We start from the raw sequence: 25,165 nt of genomic DNA, 5'->3' as shown, positions 1-25,165 counted from the left end.
TCAAAGATAATTAAAGAAATCAGTTTCAGCACTCAGCCAAATTATTCAGTCTTACAATACACCGGGGAGGGGGAACTCTTAACCTTTTCGGAAATTAGGAGGCATCTTAGTTGTCACAGGGAAGTAAATATTTATTAAAATCAAATACTTAAAAAAAAATCTATATATAAAATTTATGATTACTGGAAACAAAATTTTGAAAGAGACTGGGATTCACAACCCTTCTAAAGTAAAATGTATTCTATTTCACTGTCAGCAGACTTTGACCTTCTAAATTCCTACCTTTCTGTCCTCAACAGTTGCTATTCTTTGCAGTAATAATAAATGCTAATAAGAACTGAAAATATGAATGTAAACTCCAAGGACAATAAATAAGGACTGTGGTAATGTAAGAATGGTAGAGGACAAATGTAAAATAGATAGCTAGTAGGAAGAGCTGCATCTCACGGGGAGATCAGCTCCGTGCTTTGTGACCACCTAGAGGGGTGGGATAGGGAGGGTGGGAGGGAGACGCAAGAGGGAGGGGATATGGGGATATATGTATATGTATAGCTGATTCACTTTGTTAAATAGCAGAAACTAACACACTATTGTAAAGCAATTATACTCCAATAAAGATGTTTAAAAAAAAAAGGGAATGGTAGAGGAAATTCAAGCTGTTCAAACTCTAGCAGACATTTACTGAGCACCTACTATGTGGCAAGCACTATTTTAAATGTTTTTCATACACTTCTGTTGATTCCTCACAACTCTGCAGAGTAAGGTAGGCCATATAATGTCCAGAAACTTTTTTGATACATGGGATTTACCTTATTTTCTTGAACACTGCTTTCTCCACCAGTAGACATAAGTTCCAGGATTTCTGGAAGATGATCTATGAGAGCATCTAGTACCTTTTAACAAAGATATTGATTACTCTTCTTGTGATGGCTGTTTTTCTAATCTTAGATTAATCAACATGCCAATTTCTACACAGAAATAGTATGAGTTACCAAACAGCATTTTGGGGGTTTCTATTTTCTTGCTCTGTCATCTTCTTGCTGCAAAGTCTTAGAAACAAAATTAGCTACCTTGATCAAACTACCTTTGAAAAGAGATTAGTATGTCTGCCTCTTGATAATATTCAAATCGTCTAGATCTGAGACAGCCTGACAACATGCTCAAAACTGCCTCCCAACTTTTGAAAAGCAGTTTAAGTCAGACGACACCTTCAGTGATGTCTAATGTTGAGGAGTTGAGACTTGGCAAGCTAGCAGTCATTTGGGTGAATAGGATATAGTAGATAAAGCATCAAAATAAAGTATTCCAAAGCCTCCACAAGTATACTCCCCAAACAATGCTAGGAGAAACAAAAAGATATAAAATGTGATATAACATATGATCACAAGTATGTAAAATTTTAAAAACTTTATATAGAAAAAATAGAAAATGAAAAAATATAAGACAAGAGAAACAGTGATCAGAACTAAAAGTATTCTTTTGTCTGTCTACTTTTTGACCTTTCCAAAATTTTCCATAACAAACAAATATACATGTATATTTTAAAACCTACTATTTTAAAAAGATATTCCCAATTTCTAGTCTATGATACAGTGGCATATCGACTTGAAGCTTCTGGGGCTAGTCAGCTATTAGAATTCATGCAATTCCCAAGAAGCAGGAAAATAAAAGAAAAAAGGCATTGACATATTCAAACTTAATATAAAAGAAGTAAAAAGCAAAGTAAGAAGGTATTACCTCCAATGATTCATCTTGTAATAATGTTATTAGTTCTTTATGTATTAAATACACTCCAGAATTCAGAAGTTTAGAAACCTAGAATGGAGCAATAAAGTCTCTCAGATTTGAGACTACTAGACATATAAAGGTTATAAAAACAATTTTTAAAAGAGTAATCCCTGTTAGATTTTCTTCTAAAATGAGACTTGTTTACAACACAACTATAAAATTAGATTTCTAGAAAAATTACTTGCATACGTAAGCTTTTCAGTCTGCTTCCTAACACACTGGAGTGTGTGAACATATGAGGGTCGGGAGTGTAGAAGAATGGATTTATCAGTCATAACTTCCCTCTCACAAGCACTAATGAGCCCATGGATGCCTGTAGTTCACATTTTAAAGTCTTAGAGCAGCCAACAGGGTCTTTCAAGGGAAACCAGCCATGGGAGCATTCATCTTGGTTCAGAGCTCCCAGAGGGGACAAATTCTACTGAAGGCCAGTAGCCACATAGGGATAGAGAAAACTCCTAAGCAAGCAAAACTTCGAAGACTTTTCCCATCAAAGACTTCAATCAGCAAGAGAGGAGTTGGGAGTTGGGAGAATCTAGACTAAACCAACTCCTTTGTGAACTGTTTTTTTTTTTTCCCTGTAGACAAGCAACAGTAAAAATCTGCAATGGTAGATTCACCAGTTTCTACTTCATCTTTAAGTTTTTGGGTTATTTTTTCCACATACTGGGTTTCTGAGTAAGGTTTTACTTGAAAAAGGGGTTCCTAGACAAAGAAGGTGTTTTAAAAGTCTTTGCTCTACAGGGTTGTTTTTGACTTTTTGAAAGTACTTTCAAAATATTATTTTTCTGAAAAACAAGAATAAACTCAGAACATACTAAAGTAATTATCAGAATCCAACAATAATACTGTTAAGGAAATTTAAATCCACCAGTGGAATTTCATTATTTAAAAGGACAAACCTAGACTAACCATTCATTTATGAAGTATCATCTTAACCTACCTACATGGTATGATTGTCAGAATACAGGAATTAGCCACCCAGCAAATAGCTAAATCAATGATTTCCAAACTCACTTCTACTGGTGAAATATTTTTGTGTACATATTTCAATTTTTTTTTCTATGGTGCTAACACATTATGTCCACTTATAGTGGACATAAATAAAATGAAATATTAAAGGTATGAGATAAAAATAAACATAAATAGAAACTCTCGTATTGCATAAATATTGCTTTCTCAGACTCTAATCTCATGCAATCATCTCTGGAGACCACCAATCTAGACAAATACAAGCGTGCATGGTAACCATGCCTAAATACCCACTTAATACATATTAGAGACAAGTAGTTCACTCAGCCAGCCAGTGCCCTCTGCCCTCTCTCCTCCTCCAAAAGCATATTCCTATATGCATATTTACAAAGATGACTTAATTGTTCAACACTGAATTATTTTAATTAATTACACCATTTAAAGGGAATATTTTCTGGACTTTGCAGAATGAACATTCATTTCATTCACACCAGAAAAAAAATGTTATTCAAAAGAAGCAAAGCCTATCATTCAATAGCCAAGAGTCTTAAGTAACGTTTCTAATGCTGCTATGGATATCCTTTGCACTTTCAGCTAATCTGACAATGCTCTGAACACAGTGCAAGGAAGGGGATGAAATATTCTCACTGAGAATAAGAATATTTATTATACCTCTCATAAAAGAAGGGAATATTTTATTAACCCACACAGATATTTTTATGTGACAGTCCTAAAGTTGGCAAGTTATAGGTTATACATGTTTACTGCAGTTATAGCAACATGTACTTACTGCAATCACTCGAGAAACATGCCCTAAATTTCAATCTCAAGGGTTAAGAAGTTAATTATATTCATCATAAAGTTTAAATTCACTTTTGCTCTTACAATATGGAGAGTTGTTGTAACAGCTGAATCTAAAAGCTGTGCTCACGAAACATGATCCATTTGCAGTAAAAACCATAAATTTAAATAATCTATCTCTCAATTTTCCATGTGTACTCGAGTTCTTAAGTTTAGGTGTAAAGCTAAATATAAACATTATAAAGCATATAAAAACTGATTTTACTTCCAGATCTGTAACAGCCACATCCATACCACAATGTCTGGCTTAAAGTAAGGATTTACTAGAGATATACTGAACGAATGGATTAATACCTGTTAAACGAATATAACGTATTTATGTAAATGAATTCTGTGTAACATTCTAAAGAGAATTACGGGAATTTTTCAATATTTAGGACTAGAATATGAGAGCGATATGGAGCCTGTATCTTTTAATAAATCTGTAAACAGATGTGTACAAAATATCAAAAAATCATATACTACATGTAGGTAGAATTAACAACAAATGTAAAGTGGTATCACTTTTTCAGACTTACTTCATGAAAGCAAATAGCAATAGTGTATCTGACTGGTACTTCAGGGTCATGACAAAGGCAGAAGAATGTAGAATAGAGATCCATGTGGAAATTTTTAGGATCAACAAAAACAATCATGGCCTGGTGGAGGTGGGAGGGAGAAGATGAGTGGGAAGGAGAGAAAAACATGCATCAACACCTCTTATTATAATCATGTCACTTAAACTGAATCATGTCCTCTGAATCATAATTTAGTTATAAACCATATTTGGAAGATCCAAATGCATGCATATAATTCTAATATATATACTTACACAGAGATAAATATAAATTAACCAACATACACCAGACATAATGTGATGTAGCAAGTGTCAAATATGGCATTATTTTTCAATGCAATCTATTCACGTTTTTAAGTTAAAATTAAAACGTTTAGCCAATACAAATGTATAATTTATTACCGGAAAGTTATAAGCACAGTTCTTCCGTACTGAAATATATTTCTTCTCCTGCTCTAAGATTTGGGGTGGAATCTGGTTTTCATTGTGTCCATTTTCCTGTTGCAAACCCAATGTACAAAGTTTCTTATAAAACTCCAAAAATCTCAAGTGTTGATCTGGAGTAAATATTCCTAAAACAAATGCAAAACCTTTGCTCAACATTTTAATTGAAAACAATAATTAAAAAGGGAAAAGCAAAGTGCAATAAAAATAACTGGAACCAAATATTTAAATAAATGGTTGGAAATCATAAATAAAAGCAACAATGAAAAAAGAATAACTATTGTGAAGAAATCTAATGGTTCTTCACCTTATGTTAATTTTAATAATATTTTCATTTTAATTTCGATAGTATAAAACTATGCAACACAGGAATTACATCTGCATTAATTTCTGCAGCATGTACCATTGTATATACCACTAATGAGTCACTACAATAATAATATGACAGGCATTATTGCTATTTACTTATGGTAAATATGCTAAAGTTGCCTACAGAAAAGACATGCACATATGTCTGCAGAGAAGGAGCTTAAAAATGGAATCTGAGAGAATTCCCTGGCAGTCCAGTGGTTAAGACTTGGCACTTGCACTGCTGTGGGCCCAGGTTCAATCCCTGGTCAGGAAACTAAGATCCCAGAAGCGGTAAGGCCCAGCCAAAAAAAAAAAAAACAAAGGAATCTGAAAGACGGTGAAGTAAACTCAAAATAATTTTGGTCAATGGAATGCACTGGTTCCACATTCACATACCGTCTTAGGAAGCTAGTAACTCAACATATATTGCAATAATTTTTTTCAACAGTCTATTAAAAGTCCACAATCTGCATAAAAATATGTTTTCTATGCTAGATTGTTATAATTTAATTAATGCTTACATTATTTTAGTAAGCTAAGAACTGAGTAATATGTTCAGAATGCCAAGAGTTACAGGTATTATTCCGCATTCTAAGCTGAACTGCTCATGTGATATATTAATTATTCTACAAAAAGTTAGTAAGAGTATACTTACTATGCACAATAGTTAATATACCTGAGCTTCTATTATCATATACCAACTAATACATAAAGATAAAATATTCAGAAATTTAAAAGGCTATGCCTACTTCACTCTGCCATTGTTTTGGTTTTCTTTTTAATAGTTTATTTTATTTATTTATTTATTTTTGGCTGCATTGGGTCTTTATTGCTGTGCGTGGGCTTTCTCTAGCAGCGGTGAGCAGAGGCTACTCTTCACTGTGGTGCACAGGCTTCTCATTGCAGTGTCTTCTCTTGTTGCGAAGCAGGGACTCTAGGTGTGTGGGCTTCAGTAGTTGTGGCACACGGGCTCAGCAGCTGTGGCTCGCGGGCTCTAGAGCACAGATTCAGTAGTTGTGGTGCATGGGCTTAGTTGCTCCGTGGCATGTGAGATCTTCCCAGACCAGGGCTCGAACCTGTGTCGCCTGCGTTAGTAGGCAGATTCCTAACCACTGCGTCACCAGGGAAGCCCCTGCGATTGTTCTTTCATATAGGTTCTACGAGTGAAAAAGTCATTTCTAACTGTTCTAAATTATGCTATCAAAATTCTAAGATCTCTTAAGATTTTACACACTTAAAGGGTAGGCTTCACAACTGAAGAGCTAAAGTTTTGTGGCTAAAAGAAAAGGGAAAAATTATCTATAATCTTGACATTCTTAGGACATAGCATACCATACAGTCCATGGCATAGTTTTCCTAAATGGAAAGATAAGGAAATAAGAATTGATTCATCTGCTTTGAAAGATTTTTCACAAAACGATTTCACTAAGGGAAGTATAGTTTGACTTCTGTCATCTGAAAAACAAGAATAAAACATAGTTTAGATCCAGTTGCCCACACTGCACATGTAGAAATTAATGCATATACACAAATTCCAGAAAGAAAAATTACTATGTTAGTCTCAGAGTAACAGAAAATATCTGAAAACAATGATGATGGAGGGATGACATAAAGAATAGGTGAGAGATAAGTGGGAAACATCAAAAACTTTTACGCCAGGCTAAGGGGTTTGGACTGGACACCACAGGCCATAGGGAATAAACTATAGAGTGACTACAAATTAAAAAGCTAAGATGATTGAGGTTTTGAGTCTGAATAACTACAAGAATGCTAATACTACTAGTATAAATAGATGAGTAGCAGGAATTCTCTTCTGCATACATCTCACACCATGCTGCATTTTGTCATTTCATTTTTGATTGAAAGTAAGTTAGCTTATATTACATTCTGTATAATGAATTTCTTCGCTTTTCCTTCCTATACAACTCTTTTTTAAAAAGTGAATTCATTCTTTGAGTATGCCTGCTTAGGTCATAAGTTTCTGATATCAACAATATTTAAGTTTTGATTCCAAATGCTCCCTGAATTTCCCACAGTTCTCTTAAACTTTCAGAATAAATCACTACTTTATTAAGGGTCTGACAATACTAAGTAAAACCCTGTAACAGGTTTATTGGTATTATTATTATTACTGTTATTATTATCAACACATTTCAGTACCATACCCACTGTTTTTACTAAATAACATTCATTCGACATTTATTGAATTTCTCAGACAACAAGCATTAACAGAAGTAGAAAGATGAATAAAAAGTTCTCTGAACTTGAGAAACTCAGACCAGCAAAGAAGTCAAACACAAAAAATATCATAAGACAATGTGATCACTATTTTAATAGTTAGTATAAGGCAGGAGTCTGCAAACTATTTTTGCAAATATTCTAGGCTTTGTAGTTTATCTGTCCCAAGTATTCAACTCTGTCACTTTGGCACAAAACAGCTACAGACAATACATAAACAAATGGGAGTGGCTGTGTTCGCATAAGCTCTATTTACAAAAACTGGTGGCAGCAGGATTTGTCCTAGAGGCCATAGTTTGCCAACCCCTGGTATAAAGGGATTTAGAAGATGTCAGAGAAGACACTGTTTTGAACTGGGCACTGAAAAGAAACAGCTGGCTAGGAGAAAAATAGAGGGAAGGGTGAAAAAAGAGAACATGAAAAGGCTAGAGGTTGAAAGAATTTGGTATGCCAAGATAACGGCAAATGCGGCTGGAGCACCAGATGCCAGAGGAGTGGGAAAGAACGGGAAGAAATAAAGCCATGAACACAGGTTAGGACAGATCTGTGATAACCGAGTGAGGGGCAGGAAAAGCCCCAGATCAGAGATGATGCCCATGTTTCTAGTTTGGATGCCTAAGGGTGCCCCATTATTAGGACAAAGAGATTCATTTGTTCACTTATCAGATACTGCTGTTGCTACTCCTCTGGTTCATCCAATGGCCTAAATTATTATTCTGTAACATCCATACATCATAATTGTCCACATTGCAATAATCTTTAAAAGGGTCTCCTAGTTCAGTTAAAATATTATTAATCCAAAGTAATCCTACAGGGGCTTCCCTGGTGGCACAGTGATTAAGAATCTGCCTGCCAATGCAGGGGACACGGGTTTGAGCCCTGGTCCGGGAAGATCCCACATGCTGCGGAGCAACTAAGCCCATGCGCCACACTACTGAGCCTGTGCTCTAGAGCCCGTGCGCCACAACTACTAAGCCCGTGCGCCACAACTACTGAGCCCGTGCTCCACAACAAGAGAAGCCACCGTAATGAGAAGCCCGCACACCGCAACAAAGAGTAGCCCCCCTGCTCTCTGCAACTAGAGAAAGCCCATACACAGCAATGAAGACCCAATGCAGCCAAAAGTAAAATAAATAAATTTAAAAACAAAAACAAAGGAATCCTACAATTACACAATAGTGTTTTGCACCTGAGTACTTGACATTTCCCCTTCCAAATTTCACCCTGACAAAATAGTTAATTTGCACTGAACTAATGTCTAACATTGGTTAAGAATCTAGTCACACACTCAGTAGAGCAACTAATTTAATTGTCTTTGTGATTTTATTTGCACAACACTAAGAAACACCTCCTTACCCATTCCCACCCAAATATCCCATCCCAGATTTCTCCTCCTGTGGCCACGAAATTTCCAGCATTAAAATATTAAGTAGAGGAAGCTAATTTAGATATTCCTTTAGTCAAGATCTGTCTTAGGGTCAATTAGTTGAGCAAGTTAAAAACTAATCACCAACCCAAATTCTTAGCCCTACATACTAGTCAGTTAAATGTTGATGAAAGGAAAGAGAAGGGTAGGAAATATTCAACAACACCAGGTGCCAGGAGGGGAAAAGTGGCAGCAGAGAAGGCACCAAAAGAGAAAGGACCATAACCGAGAGAGAAGAAGGGAAGTCTAACATTTATCATGAAAGTTAACATAAGAAACTCCATCCTGCAGCTACCTTTACTCCTTACTAGTGATACAAAACATGGAAAAACAATGCTTTCAGAAGCAAAGATGTGTCCACATGAAGATTTACCTGTATCAAATATGTCGAGCAGATTAACCAAAGTTTCAAAAGCTGCAAGCCGCACACTGCTGCCTTCATCCCTAGAAAGTTCTATTAATTCAGGGAGCACCACACTTTTTGTAAGTTCTGTCCTGCACAATAAGCAATAGAAGAAAATAAATCAAACCAACACATTTTTATCAAGAACTTACTAAGACCAAGTCACTGAGCTAAGTGTTACAGAAAATAGGAAACATCGTAAGGATATGGCTCCTGCTGTCTGGAAGCTCGCAGTCTGGCTGGGAAAGCATGATAGTATGAATACAAGAAACATCGATAGCAATTGCATATTTACTTAGGCAACTTATGGTAGTTGCTCAATATACTCAGTAAGTGAATGTATTGTTCTGACAACTAACATGGTTGAACAATAAGACTGAATAAATGTTTATTAGCCACCTGTACTTCTTCTTTATGAAGTATATGCTCATTTTCTTTGCCCACTTGCCATATTATAAAAGTTGAGGGGAAATAAGGCATTATGGGGGACTTACATGTATGATACAAATATTTTCCCTTTTTCATTAGTTCCTCTTAGCAAACTGGATTATAGGCAATTTTTTTCAGGAAGTGGGTGTAGATTGCATATTGCCTAAACTAATATATCTATAAGAATATCTTTCTCTTCCCTCACATGTAAATTCTGCCCCAGCCAGACATATATGGAATAGAAGTCTAAGGATCTAAGGATCTAAAGATCCTAATATCTGTATAAGTCCAGTTTTATCAGTCTAGATGCTCGTAACTACAACCTAACCCTTTCATGATGTCAAAAGGGGGTAAAATACAGGGTCAGGAATAACAAGATGAACGAAATAAGCAAGCTTGCCCAGAGAGCCATCCAGGAATTCTGGGGTCTGGCTGTGTGATTTGGAGTCATCTGATGGTAGCTGTCTGCTTCAGCTTAAATACTGATGATGATTCTGAGTTCTATGGTCAGCCAGGACAGCACAATCAATTCGAGGAACCCTCTCCTTTGTGCCTTCTCCACTGACCTGTTCTAAGGAGACTGGGTCTGAAGAAACACTGGGGACCTACGCATCTCCAGCTCTCTTTTCACAAGACAAGTTGCCTCTAGAGTTCTGGCTTGGCCCTTCCCTACATGTTCCCCCTTCATCAACAGACTTCCAATCTGACAAAAGACAAAAATAAGGGCAGAGGACAAGAACCAACCATCAATCCCATTATATCTGAATTTTACAATCTGCGTCTGACAAAGGCCATCATGGGTCTGCTTTTTGTCACTATATGTTAGTTTGTATTTGACATACTGTATATATCCTTTTGTGTCTGATTTATTTCTCTTAACATACTGATTTTGAGATTCATCCATGATATAATATCACATGTATCAGTACTTCATTCCTTTTTATTGCTGAATAGTATTCCGTTGTACGGACAGGCCACATTTTATTTTTCCATTCACCTGTGGCTAGACATTTGGATTGTTCCGGTTTTAGGTAAAACAAATAAAGCTGCTATAAACTTGTGTATATAAAACAATTCTTGTTGTTGACATATATTTTCACTTCTCTTGGGTAAACACTTTATAGTACAATAGCTGGGTCATATGGAAGATATACGTTTAACTGTTAAGTAAATGCCAATCAGTTTTCCAAAGTGGGTTCCACCATTTTACACTTCCACCAGCAGTGTATTAGAGTTCCAGCTACTCCAAATTCTCATCAATATTTGATTCTGACAGGCTTTTTACACTACACATTCTAGTTAGTGTGTAGTAGTATCTCACTGTGGTGTTAATTTGCATTCCATTTATGACTAATGATGTTGAATACATTTTCATGTGCTTTTTCATCATGTGTTATATCTTCCTTTATGACATATCTGTTCAAACATACTAATCATTTCTTAACTGGACTGTTTGTAAGAGTTCTGTATAGGGCTTCCCTGGTGGCGCAGTGGTTGAGAGTCCGCCTGCCGATGCAGGGGACACGGGTTCATGCCCCGGTCCAGGAAGATCCCACATGCCACGGAGCGGCTGGGCCCGTGAGCATGGCCACTGGGCCTGCGCATCCGGAGCCTGTGCTCTGCAACGGGAGTGGCCACAACTGTGAGAGGCCCGCGTACAGCAAAAAAAAAAAAAAAAAAAAAAAGAGTTCTGTATCATCGAGTCGTAAGAGTTCTTTATATATTCTGGATATAAGCTTGATATATGTATTGTGAGTATCAGTAGTTTTCCATTCTGGACTTGACTCGTTTTAAAGAGTAAACAGATTTTTTTAATATGAAGTCTAATTATCACATTTTTCTTTCATAGTTCATGACTTTTATCTAAACAATCCTTGCCTACCCCAAAGCCGCAGAGATTTTCTCCTATACTTTCTCCAAGAAGTTTATAGTTTTTTTTTTTAATTTATTAATTAATTTATTTTTGGCTGTGTTGGGTCTTCGTTGCTGCACTCGGGCTTTCTCTAGTTGCAGCAAGCGGGGGCTACTCTTCGTTGCAGTGTGCAGGCTTCTCATTGTGGTGGCTTCTCTTTGTTGTGGAGCACAGGCTCTAGGCGTGCAGGCTTCAGTAGTTTGGGCACGCAGGCTCAGTAGTTGTGGCTCGGGGGCTCTAGGGCGCAGGCTCAGTAGTTGTGGCGCACGGGCTTAGTTGCTCCACAGCATGTGGCATCTTCCCAGACCAGGGCTCGAACCCGTGTCCCCTACATTGGCAGGCGGATTCTTAACCACTGTGCCACCAGGGAAGTCCCAAGTTTATAGTTTTAGCTTTTATATTTAGGTTTATTATAGATTTCAAGTTAGTCGTTGTGTATGGTGAGAGGTGAGAATCGATGTTCAATTTTTTTCTCTTATGAATATCCAGTTATCCCAGTATCATGTTTTGAAAAGACTTTCCTTTCCCCATTAAACTGCTTTGACACTCTACTGAAAAATCAATCCACCATATTCTGTTTCTGGATTCTCTCTTCTCTTCCACTGATACATGTCTATCCTTTTACCAACATTACATTCTTTTGATTACTGTAGTTTTATTATGTCTTGAAAACAGGTAATGCACAGTCTTTGTCATTTTTTTTTTTAGACTGCTTTGGCTCTTCTAGGTCACTTGCATTTTCATATAAATTTTAGAATGAGCTTCTACAAAACAGCACAATTTTGGTCGAGACTGCATTGAATTGCTAGATCAACTTGGGGAGAATTGACATTTTAACAATATTAACAATATTGAGTCTTCCAATTCATGAATATGGTATATATCTGTTTTTAAAAATTTCTCTCAACATTGTTTTATGGTTTTTCAGTGTAGAGTATAGAGTTTTCAGTGTAGGTCTTGTACATTTTTTGTTAAAATAAATAAGTGGAATTTTAAAATTTCATTTAAAAATTTCATTCAAAGTTTTAAATTTAAATTTTCATTTTCTAACTATCTTTTGCTAGTATACAAAAACACAATTGATTTTTGTATGTTAACCTTGTATCCTGAAACATCCTTAAATCCATTTACTAGTTCTAATAGCTGTTTTGTAAATTACTGAAGATTTTCTGTGTAAACAACGATGTCATCTACAAATAGAAAACATTTTACTTCTTCCTTTCAGATCTTTAGACCTTTTAGGTTTTTGTCTTCTTGCCTTATTTCAATGGCTAGAACCTCCAGTAGACTGAATAAAAGTGATGAAAACTATCCTTGCCAGCTGTTACCATAGGGGGACAGCATTCAATTCTACCATTAAGTATGATGTTAGCTATAGGTTTTTCTTTCATACATGCCCTTTATCAGATTAAGGAAGTTTCCTTCATCCCTAGCTTCCTGAGAGTTTTTAATCATGAATGGATGCTGAATTTTGCCACATATTGTAATGGGAGGATTTTCAGGTTATCTTGTTTAGTATATCACCATAATTAGAAGTCTGGTCAACTTTTTCAAAAGTATGTTCTTTCTTTCTGATCTTAGTGCTGTATGTTCTTCCCCTCTAATACTGAAGGATCATTTTGTAGATCCCAAGTCTGTTTTTCTTTTCTCTTTAGTCATCCCTGTACAAGGAGAAGTCTATTCAGCACACTTGTTTTCTTGTAATGATTGTGTATGACCTCTTCATAATACTATTCACTATTAATCTGACAGACTAAGAATTGTCCTCTTTGATCCTAAACTGGTGCACAATCCACGGTGGCTTTCCAGTGTTTTGAAGCTTTTATTTCATATGGATACGCTAGCTTGAGAAGAATCTCTTCATTTTGCTTCCTGATCATCTTACTAATAAATAATTGTGCTCAATTCTGGTTAAACTTAAATGGTCAGTAAATCTTCCCTTGCTAGCCACAGCAAACACAAAATTACAAACCCAATTCTGTTCTGTTCTTGGGCCTCTTCCCAGCACATCTCAATCCCAAATGCCTTAGGAACATTAACTCCCAGAGCAGTAGTATCAAACCGGTGCCAATCTCTGAAGTTTTCTCTTCCTAATTCCTTTCACCTATCTCAGGGCCTCATCTAGCCTTGACTATAAGAAAATTGCTCTTGGTAACCATCAGATCTTAACAATATTCCTAATTTTCAATGCTGAAAGAAAAAAGCCTGTGTACCTCTCTTTAGTTTTATGTATTTTTCAAAGGGAGAATAAAGAATATGAATCAGGTCTTAGTAATTTTCAGCCAGCATAACACAAAAGTCCTATAATTATGTCTTTAATAATATGTAAGAACTCAAAATTAAATAAATATTATACAACCAAGCATTCTAACTTAACAAGTGCATTCTAACTTAACAAGCTAGGTAGATTCTTTCTAGTTTTACCTTTATAAATTAATCCTTAAGCAATAATCATATATTAATTTTCAGAAGACCCATATCCACTGTGTCAAAATTTCAGTGACAAAAAAAAAAAAACAGAATACAAAAAGACAACAGCATATTCTCCTAATAGGTTCTGATCTTGGTTAAGGGGCACAGATCTGGGCAAGACTGAATTAATTATGGTCCACAATGATCCAGAGTCAGCCTAGCCTTAGAAGACCTAACAGAAGGAAGGAAGCTGGTTCTGAGATCAAGGTTAAGGAACTGATTACTCTGTTGAAATGTTAAGCTTCCACACAATACTTAAATCCTACTCAGCAAGGGTGGATGCAGGACAGAGGACACTACTGTACCCTCAATCTGTATGACATTCTAAAGTCTTTCTAAAGCCTTCAATATTGGCCCAGATTTTTTTTTAATTAGCAATTTTAATGGCAACAACCTGATTGTCCTTGCTTGTGAAACAAAGAACCAGGAGAAATCACTGCAATTTCTAGTAAAACTGAGAGGTTCCAAAGTTTTTTGTACCAATTTAGGATACTTGAAAAAAAAAAACTGTTTCCCAAGATGGTTTTTAGATAAAATTTCCTTTAAAATCATACTTATACCTTGACGTGAGAGTAGTTTTTACAGGTGAAGAGAAGAGACTGCCCTATCCCTCTCCTTCCTGAGCTTCGCACACTCAGAAGACAAGGAGACCTACAAAGCAGACACTGGAAGGGCAGAGCCGCACAGGAGACAGACTTCCACTGAATAATTTCATCTGAAATGACCCAGTAACACAGCTGCCAGCTAAAAGATACGGTACAGCTATAGTCTGAGCATGGTATATTCTATTCAAAACACGGACAATTTTCCCTTCCTGGATCTAGGGGTTCGGAGTGATAAGTAAGTAACTAAGGTAAAAAGGAAAGAAATTAACATTAACCCACCATACTAAACATCTTCACTTTTATCTCTTTTAACATAAACACATCAGAAAGTACTTACTATGATCATTTTTAAAGATCATATAAAGTTTAGCCCTTTAAAAGAATGCTTTCGTGGAATACAGAACAGGATACACATGTCTGACAATCCAGAAATAAAACTGTGACAAAAGGAATTGAAAGTATACTTACCCAATGCCCTGAGCTATATTTTCTAATTGCCGACACATACAAGATCGAACTTCGTACTCTACATCTTGACAGAGTGATTTTACCAAGGGAAGAATTTCTCTTTTAATGCTTGGAGAGAGAGGAAAGAAACATGCAAATGGGTGAGTATTTTAGAATAATTAATATTTTCAAAAAATTATCCTCAAAATCTTAGCTTAATAATAACAAACATACCTTAATAAAGAACTTTATCATTTACAATGTATATTTACATGTTATTACATTTGGATGTTAACAGCTACTTTTAAATTATGTATATGACTGAGTCTTTTTAAATAATGGTTAATTTGTAATTGGCAGCTAAAACATCTTAGCTACGATAAAAGGCTATAGGCAAGTGGACTGATTCTAGCAACCCTCAACCAAAATATTCGTCAATTTTATATCTTACTCTTGTGTCATAATTACACAACATTCCATTCTTTCCACTTGGTATTTATCATCTGGGCAGAGTGTAGCATATAAATTGTAAACATTCTCTATAAAACCTCAAAGTAAGATAAATTATTCAAGATAACGAATTCATAGCAATGATGGAAAAAAGCTGATGGAAAAAAGCAGAAATCTATCTCTATGTCAATGTTCACCAATTTTTGAAGTCTGTAAGATAATTTTATTTTATCCTCAAAACTACACAAGGTATGTGACAGAGATGACTAAGATGGGAAATAGAAAAAAAGTTACCCTTATTGATTTTGAAAGGCCATATCAAGAAGAAATGCCTCTGAATAAGTAGACTCCCGAGAATTCTATATTCTGTAAATTTAGATCAGCTAAACTGTAAACAGTATGGAATAATACAAATCTAATATAATTATTAATAATATAGTCATTATACATTTTAAATCAATTTAATAAAGTAGACAAAAAATTATATACAAATACTCACGCAAGGGCATCAAATTTGTTGGTCAATTTTCCTAAAATTTTACAACTAACTAAACGAGACTGGACTGTTTGGGAAAGTTGTGCCTTGGAAACAAGTGGATTCAAAATCTAAAGAGAAAAGATTCAGAGAACAAATTCACAACATTTTATATATTCTTGACACTAATGTCAGCTATTTTCTTCAAAGACTATTTTAATGTTCTAAACGTTTTTATAGAATCGCAATTACATTTTGAGGTGCATGTTTGTTCATCACCTGGATCTCATTTTATTTGCCTTCTTGGATTATTAAGGCAAAGATGATGATAAATTATGCAATCAAAAACAATTAGGCACCGGGCTTCCCTGGTGGCGCAGTGGTTGAGAGTCCGCCTGCTGAGGCAGGGGACATGGGTTCGTGCCCTGGTCCGGGAAGACCCAACATGCCGCAGAGCGGCTGGGCCCGTGAGCCATGGCCGCTGAGCCTGCGCGTCCGGAGCCTGTGCTCCGCAATGGGAGAGGCCACAACAGTGAGAGGCCCGCGTACCGCAAAAAAAAAACCAAAACAAACCAATTAGGCACCAAAAAAATTGAATTAAAGCTTATGGTGAATTCTCTAATGATCTGTTTGTGCATATAGTTGTGAAATATACATTTTTCAAAAGAAAAAAAGCAAGTTAATTATTAGATACCCTGAAATTTGTTCCATATAGATTAATGTTTACATTTGTCCTGAAGCAAGCAAAACATTATAACTTCAAAAAGATTCTATTAAGGTAATTCTGTCATTTGAATACAACAGCCCAACTCTGATACTGTATTGTGTATGTCCTGGGCACTCGAACTCAACAGCACGACAGACTGCAAAGAATTATGAAGATCGGTCCCTGATTCTGGTCCCAGCTATTTAATTTGTCTAAGTAATCTTGCTATTTCTCATCCCAAGGTTTCTCATCTACTTAGAATGGAGATCAGAATACTAGGTGGTACTACGATCCCCCCAAGTTCTAACTATAACTTTAATCAAAGGGTCAACTTTTTTCCTCTCAACAAAGTAGCCAGAATTACTGAATGCATAATGATAAATATAATTTAAAAGTCAAAGATCTGAAATAAAAGGCATATTTAAAAATCTTAAAAATCACGTTAAATAATATGCGACATTCTAGAGTAAAAACTGCATGCTACCATGCACCACTAATCAAAAAGTATAAATATGTCAACATTACGTTCAATTTTTTTTTTAATTTATTTATTTTTTTTTTGCGGTATGCGGGCCTCTCACTGTTGTGGCCTCTCCCATTGCAGAGCACAGGTTCCGGACACGCAGGCTCAGTGGCCATGGCTCACGGGCCCAGCCGCTCCTTGGCATGTGGGATCTTCCCGGACCGGGGCACGAACCCGTGTCCCCTGCATCGGCAGGCGGACTCTCAACCACTGCGCCACCAGGGAAGCCCTTATGTTCAATATTTAAATATGTGTAATCATCTAGATGTTTGGCATCAAGTATACAAACATCCTTATAACTGGGTAGATCTTCCCATTTTCAAGCAAGTGTTTTGGCACTGAGCTAGGGCCATAATCTGTACGAGGGTAAAGAAGGGGCAACGACACTTAATGAAATCCACAGAGGACATTTTATTGACTGATAACTCTTTTTCAACAGGACATATTTGAAAGGAAATTCATATAGAAATAAGGTTCAAAGAATGAAAAATCATTTGTTTAAAGAATAAATTTCCTAATTTTCCTGTTCTCTCATCTGAATTTGCTAAAACTTTTAGAGAAGGGTCTGTTGAACAATATTGAACATTAAAAAGCAAACAACAAATTGGTAACATTATTTACAACAAATATAACAAAGGATTGGCAACCCTGACAGATAAACAGCACATAAAAACAGTGATCAAAGGATATGATCAGACAATTCCAAGAGAACAGAGGTGAAATATAATAATATATGAGAAAATATTCAACAGCATAATAATCAAAAAATGTCCAATGAAAATGTAATTCCATATCTGGCCCAACAAATTTAACTGGAATGCTATTGCTGATGAAAGCCCAGGGAAACAGGCATTTTCTCATATTACTTAGTCAAGAGCCTTAAGAATATTAATGCCCTCTAACCTAGTAATTCGACTTTTTTGGAAGTTACAGTTAAGGAAATTATCTGAAAAACAGGAAAAGCTCCACAGAGATGTTCATTATTGCCTTACTTTGATAATAAAACACTGAAAACAGGCCTAAATGTTTAATAAGTAAGTAAAATATTTGTAGCTACTACCAAATGAGAAATATGAGAAAATAATAAGGAAAATAAAGCTAAGTGAAAAACAACCATATATAAATTCAATATGATCACTAACACAGCAAATAGCACCATATACAGGGGAAAAAATGAAAATGAAATGAAAATACATTTCTGAAATGAAAATACATCAGAATGTTAGAAGTAGCTAAGTACAGAACCATGATTTTTCTTCCTTCTATATTTTGTACTACCCAAATTTTCTGTAATGAATATGTGCTGCTTTCAGAGTAGGAGATAACGTTATTCTTTTTTGAAATACCGTTTCTATCAAAAACGAAAACAACAAAAATCTTAGAGTGACTTAAGTACTAGAATTTACAAAAAAAAAAAAAAAAGTATTACCTCATGCCTTAGGGTTTCTTTGGGCAATACTTCTATCACAGACAGAAGAGTTTCCAGCCATGCGTTGCTGACACCTGATTGACAAAGATAAAACATGCCAACTTAACTATCTCACTTACAAATTCAGTTTCAACTCAGCCACTAATATTTACAATAGTATTTAATAGTAAAATGGCAATAATTATTTTTATTACTATTATGAGAAGTTTCTCTATTTTTCTGTCTTAGCCAATATCTGGAAAACATTTATATCTTTAAAAATAATACTGAGGGGCTATCTTTAACCCAAAGTGTGCATTTTTCTTGTACTACAATACTATAACATAAATGTTGTAAAAGAAACAAATCTAAGAAAAAAGTATAAATCATAAGATGAACTAATGGGTCTTCAGGCTTCAAGGGCACTGAATTGTGCAGTTTTTGTACAAAAATAGTCATCGCTATTTTTAGTCACACCACTGATCAACTCTTAGGCAGCACAGTCTCATTCAGTTATGGTCATCGGCCTAACACAATTCAAATAACATCACAGCCACATACAAGAAACTACAAGTACATATACGATTAAGCACGTCAGGCCCCTGACCTGCGTCCCTGTGCTCCAGATGCAGTAGAATGACTTGGAGGAAGGAGTGCGCATATGTATGAATCGACACTGATTCTTCCTGTAGAATGGTCAAAAATGATACCGCAGCCGTTAACTGCATTTCCACTCCTGCAACACGCAGGACCTCCTGTATAATCAGAAAGAGTGTGCTATTATATAGATGAGAAATCAGAAATTATAATTTTTTAAAAATCCAAGCTCATAGAAACCAAACATAGTCATATTGCACAAAATAACTATATGACCTTTAAGGATATGTACTTCCTTTTATTACTTTAAGAAAACTATATTAATCTGCTCCTGATTGTTTAACTTATTAGGCCACATAACGTTTATATCTATTGGGTTGGCCAAAAAGTTCGTTCAGGGCTTTCTGTAACAGCATATATATATATATATATATTCAATATATATAATTTTTTTTTTGGCCATGCCACGTGGCATGTGGGATCTTTGTTACCCAACCAGGAATGGAACCGGCACCGCCTGCGTGGAAGCGCAGAGTTTAACAACTGAACCGCCAGGGAAGTCCCTGGACCACATAAAGTTTAAACGTCTCAGGATTTATGAAATAACACTCCATTGCTTTATTGCATAAAAATTATAAAAAGTACATAAACATTTAGATACTAGAATAGTCATTTTTAATAGATCTCAATTTCTATTTTGCTCTTCGTACTGTACAGTTTTCCATTCCCACCTACAATAATGTCAAAGCTCAATCACATGTGTTTTTATTACTTGTATTTCTGCTTCAAAAAATAAATATTATGCATTCCACTATAAAAAAGGAATGCACTTAAGATTGTGCAAATGTATTTTCCCCTTTAAACAAGTGACAAGAACACAAATTACTACAAAGTAAACTGTATTTTTAAAAAGGAATTTTTTTAAATATAAGAATGTTTTTAAAAATTAATTATATTCATAGCCATCTCCACTCACCTTTTAAAGTCAAAGCCTACATTAGAATAGTTAAACACATCAAAGAGTCAAAAAAAAACCCTATCTTTCATATAAACCTCACCAAAGATATCACCTATACTTCTCCAGAAGACTGTGTGGGTATGCATAATGCAAAGGCAGCTAAAAGTCTTACTTTGTTTAATCAATTGTGGCAACTACTGGAATTTCCCTTGTATGCCTATTTTATAACTAATAGAGTAAAGTTGGTAGAACAAGGTGGAACTTGCAACCATAAAACAAAGTTTCATATCTGTGATCTTAGGAAAATTGGTCTTTCTGTATTATTTCCTAATATATAAAATGTAAATTATGGCTTCATCTTCTTAGAGATTTAATTGAAATCATTTAAATAGCACTTTTATGGCTTACCAACTTGTGCAAACTGAGCATTTACATAATGACCATTGTACATCCAACTGTCTCCTCTCCACTACCCTTGGATATCTGGTGGGAATCTCATCATCTGAACTGACCTCTCCCCAAAACTGGCTCTTCCTCCCACCTTCTGCTAAACAATCAATGACAACTCTGCCCTCCCAGCTTTCCACCCAGAAACTTCGGGGTCATCCTTAACTCCTCTCAGTCCCTCGCTTACCGTAATCAAATGACCAGTCAATCCTGATCCAAAATCTGACCACCTATCACCTCCACGGCTACCACTCTGATCCAAGCCACCATCATCTCCCGCCTGAATTACTCTAATAACCTGCTAACTAGTCCCTGATTCTATCACTGCCCCTCTACTACTTATTCTCTACAGCAGCCAGAGAGATTCTTTTTAAAAAGTCAGATCACGTCACTTTTCTGCTCAAAACTCTCCAGTGGCTTTCCAACACACTCAAGGAAATGTCTAAACCTTTTCAATGACTTACAAAAATCTGTTCCCAATTCCCTCTTTTCCCAGATTTCCACATGGTTGCCTCTCTGATCTCTTTCAAGCCTCTATTCTAATGTCACCTTTTCAATGAGCCCTTCCCTGATGACCCTATTTTAAACAGAAAGCCACCCCCTTGCGCCAGCCCTCGCCATGACCTGACGGGTTTATCATCTCCATTGTCCAACATACAACAAGTCCATCCGTTTATGGTCTACCTCCCACATCTAGAACATAAGCTTCATGACTGCACAATTTTTTGTCTGTTTTGTTCACTACCGTATCCCCAACTCCTACAGCACATGGCAGGCGTTCAGTAAGTAATTGCTGGATGACTGAATATCTCTTACCCTTTCACCTAAACTTTCTGCTCTTGACGCTCTCTCCCTTCACACACTTTTTCCACATCTCCTAAAAGGTGGCTTCAAGAGATTTTGAAGTGAGTCCTAAAGATTAGGGATTGGCAGAATTAGACACAAGGCAAAGCAAAAATGGATCACATAGAAATGCATTCTCAATTCTCTTTCTGGCACGTCAATGAGGAGATATTCCTGCCATCTTCCACCCCAGTGTCTCTGCAACCGTGATTTAGACCATGTACCCAGAGCCCTTGATTCAGCGCGGTGGGACCACTGCCAGTCATCATGACATATATCATTCTACAGCAGAAGGAACAGACCCAGAGCTGTCAAGTATTTTGCTGAAAGCCAGCAAGCTTGTAATTGGCAACTCTAAGACTTAACCCTTTGTCTGCCTGATGCCGAAGCCAGGCAACAAATTCTTCTTCACAGACCCTGCACCTCCATTCACCATTTATTAAGGCGTGGCTTCCAACAACCTTAAGATCTGGCAGTGGCTTTACTGTGGCAGATGTTTATGTGGTGGGGTTAATTCCCAGAAAACTGATCCCGTATTAGGGTGGCTGATTTTTGTGCTGTGTTTGTTTAAAACTTTTGTATCATACACACAAATGTCATTTTACAAGTTTTTTCAATCACCAGTCAATTATGTATCTTAAGAGTTCCTAGCTGAAAAGAAAAGGAGAAGGAACGATAAGGCATAAAGCAGAGCAGCAACTGGTCTCTGACATCAACCCTCCCACATCCCCCGGTTTTACTGTTTCCAAAACAAACATTTGTTCCACACTAACAATTCTGGATTTGGAAAATGCTTTTAGAAGATTTGATGTGGCCAGGATACATCACTTACAGGTTTCAGAAGGCATAGCTTTTCTTTAGAAACAGAGAGTGCTTTGCAAAGAAATATTTAAATAAATTGTGAGGGCCACAATGTGCATTCCAGTTCACATGAGTCTGTTGTTTTATGTTCCAAGAGATGTAATTCTGCCCCTCTTAAAGTCATTAAAGTCCTGGGTTTTGTACGTATGCAAACTTTATGCAAAGGAAGAACATGAGAAGCTCTCCAACTTCATATCTTCTTACTGTATTACTTAGTCTTGACTGCCGCAGCAACATTTGCCCCAACTATTTTGCATTTAATTTTCGAAAAATCCTCAAGTCTTATCAGGATTTGGGTTTTTCTCTTGTTGTGCTGACTTCAACATCTGGGACTGTCCACTGTTAAGAAACCAGCACAGACTAAGAGATTTCATCACTGCTAAAATTCAACTGATTTCTAAACATAGTTTTCTGAAACAGAATACAATAAGAATTCGATACTTACCAGTTAGTGTTCTCCTCCACGGAGTCACACCCTCTGGACAAACATAGTGAGATCCATACTCTCTGGGTAAATAAGTGTGCATCCTCATGGACCTTGGAAGACACTGAAAAGTAAATTCCTCTGTTGCTTAAGTGCATGCCTTAACGCCAGTTACCATTCCTCTTACGTACTATCTACTACCGTATGGCTGGCATTCCAACTTGAATTCCTCAAAAATGAAATAAGACATTTTATAAATGAGTTAATGATACATTTCCGAATTTAAAAACCATTCCCACTCAAGGAAGGAAAATGTACTAGATGCTTCTGTGTTTAAATTCATTCTTAAGTTAGCATGAATGGTGCAAGAAAGCATTTTGTAAAACAATGTAATGTCCTTGCAGAGGGGGAAACCGCTGTCGCCAAGAAGCCCGCATTATAGTGCATCAAGAAGATCTTTCTCTTTACAATACACAACATAGAGAAGCCTAAATAAATCACTGGCTTACTCCGAAAGAGCAAAGATTTTGGGTTCATGCATGTGGAAACTAAACTTATTAAATAAAACTGGTAAACATATCTACCATAAGTAGTGCTGATTAAACGTAAAGGAATCCTAAAATTACAAAGTATCTTTGTATATTTTTAGAGATAACATCACCGGTTATTTTGAAATTAAATAATACAGATTTATATATTAAAATACTAAAAACCTAGGACATATAAAATATCTGGGGTTTTGAGGGTCATAAGTGTGGGAATTTTTAGTACCTAACACTAATAGTGAACAACTCTTTTCACTATAAAATTACACTATTTATAAAAGACTTTACAACTGAATTAAATATGAATAATTGGAACATGCCAACTCTAAAGTGCCTTTAACAATTAACTACGGTATCTCGGTATCTCGCTCTCTTCCCTATCACTGACTGCCACGTTCCACACTTAAGTAAAGGGTGGAGAGAACTAGTTGAGAGTGCTGAAGATCAAAATCGGAGAGGGAAAATGAAGTGGAGGCAGCAGACAGGGATAAAAAGGTGTGTTTTACCCTTCTTTTAATGTGTGTTTCAGTGATTAGCAAGGTTCATGAGGAGGTACACATAAAATATCCCAAAGATCTCTTTCCAAACAAGAAATACCAGTACCAATAGTAACTATCACGTGACTACTGCAAACATGCAATGAAGTATCCAGCCATGCAAAGTCACAAGGACACCAGAAGAAGTCAATATATTTCAATACCATGGTTTTGAAACTGAACTTTGAGATGGACGACCCAGCCAAGTCATTTTTACACATAATAAATTAGAATCATGGGTAATTTAGGCTTGAAATGTGAATAAAGTCATTTAAAACTTGCAAAGAAAGGATGTGCTTATCAAAGAAATAACTACTTAATGGACACAAGAGTTATAAATAACCATTTCAAATGATCCACTGTAGTCATATGTAATTAAACATTTTTTGAAAAAAATTAGAAACTGTTTTCGGGGGCGGGAGAGGCAGTGGAAAGAATGGCAAGTCTCTGTAAGCCAGTAACACTTCCTTTCCTCTCTAGTCAGTCACAGTACTTTTCCCTTCCATCCTAATCTCCCTCTAATGTAGCCCAATGAAAATCTAATTCTGAAAATATAATTTTAATTTCATTCTCAACTATTTATTAAGTACCAACATCATACTAAGTATTCGGGGAAACTGGAGAAAAGTCAAAGACATGGTTCCCTACCTTTGAGGGACTGCTATTGATTATACACATTCAAATTTTGAACAAATAACCATTTAGTTACATTCAAGGCACTGTGCTAGGAGCTGGAGACTTAGCAATGAGCATTGCTAACAATGTACCTGTTCATCCTGTAATTAAAAGTGTGGTGGGCTTCCCTGGTGGCGCAGTGGTTGAGAGTCCGCCTGCTGATGCAGGGGACGCGGGTTCGTGCCCCGGTCCGGGAAGATCCCACATGCCGCGGAGCGGCTGGGCCCGTGAGCCATGGCCGCTGAGCCTGAGCGTCCGGAGCCTGCGCGTCCGGAGCCTGTGCTCCGCAACGGGAGAGGCCACAACAGTGAGAGGCCCGCGTATGGCAAAAAAAAAAAAAAGAAAAAAAGTGTGTTAAAATCTAAGGATAAGAAGTACAAGGTGCCATAGAGCATCCGCTGGGTGAACTCCTCTGAGGAAAGGGGACCACTGAGAAGTGACAACTGACCTTGTGAAGAGAAAGAGATAACTAGACAAAAGCTAGGATAAAGGAAGGCAGGAAAGCAAGCGGAGCAGGAAGGCAAGCATTCCCGGCACTGAGGAGTGAGGAGGAGGTCGGTAGATTCCAGGAGCTGAGAGAAGGTCAGTGTGCCTGGAGCACAGAGCGAAGGGGGTGGGGCAGAGGCTAGTGAAGCAGACAGAGCGCAAATCACATAGGGCCTTAGATGCATTAAGCAACAGAATATTCAAATTGTAGTTTTAAATGCTTTGAAATAGCATGCTGATTATAAAGTTGAAAAGGATTAGAAAGCAGGGAGGATGGAAAGGGAGGGAGGTAGTGGGTGAGGATCACTTGAACCCTCATAATAGCTT

General features: G+C 36.6%; 1 protein-coding gene and 1 non-coding gene across 8 annotated transcripts in view; one reads left to right on the top strand and one right to left on the bottom strand.

Moving 5' to 3' along the window:
• The window catches only part of PPP4R4 (protein phosphatase 4 regulatory subunit 4), a 119,621-nt gene that overhangs the window by 33,973 nt on the left and 60,483 nt on the right, over positions 1-25,165 (bottom strand). For 3 of the 7 annotated variants that reach the window (XM_004262365.3, XM_049706992.1, XM_049706993.1), the window contains exons 4-13: positions 19,074-19,221; positions 18,488-18,561; positions 15,854-15,960; positions 14,926-15,033; positions 9,010-9,131; positions 6,305-6,427; positions 4,580-4,749; positions 4,140-4,259; positions 1,738-1,815; positions 810-893 (exon numbers count right to left, since the gene is read on the bottom strand). In XM_004262365.3, the coding sequence (XP_004262413.1) occupies positions 810-893; positions 1,738-1,815; positions 4,140-4,259; positions 4,580-4,749; positions 6,305-6,427; positions 9,010-9,131; positions 14,926-15,033; positions 15,854-15,960; positions 18,488-18,561; positions 19,074-19,221 (1,134 nt within the window). Of the gene's footprint in view, positions 1-809; positions 894-1,737; positions 1,816-4,139; positions 4,260-4,579; positions 4,750-6,304; positions 6,428-9,009; positions 9,132-14,925; positions 15,034-15,853; positions 15,961-18,487; positions 18,562-19,073; positions 19,222-21,284; positions 22,442-22,617; positions 22,721-25,165 lie in introns of those variants that run through there. The other 4 variants (XM_049706996.1, XM_049706994.1, XM_049706997.1 and 1 more) reach the window with 4 other exon arrangements.
• On the top strand, positions 5,174-5,246 carry TRNAA-UGC (transfer RNA alanine (anticodon UGC)). The gene has a single exon. It is a non-coding gene; the product is annotated as a tRNA-Ala (tRNA).

This window comes from Orcinus orca, chromosome 2 (assembly GCF_937001465.1).
Source record: "Orcinus orca chromosome 2, mOrcOrc1.1, whole genome shotgun sequence".
NCBI classification, from domain to species: domain Eukaryota; kingdom Metazoa; phylum Chordata; class Mammalia; order Artiodactyla; family Delphinidae; genus Orcinus; species Orcinus orca.
The sequence above is the reverse complement of the archived record's forward strand: the minus strand, read 5'-3'. Positions and strand labels throughout refer to the sequence as shown.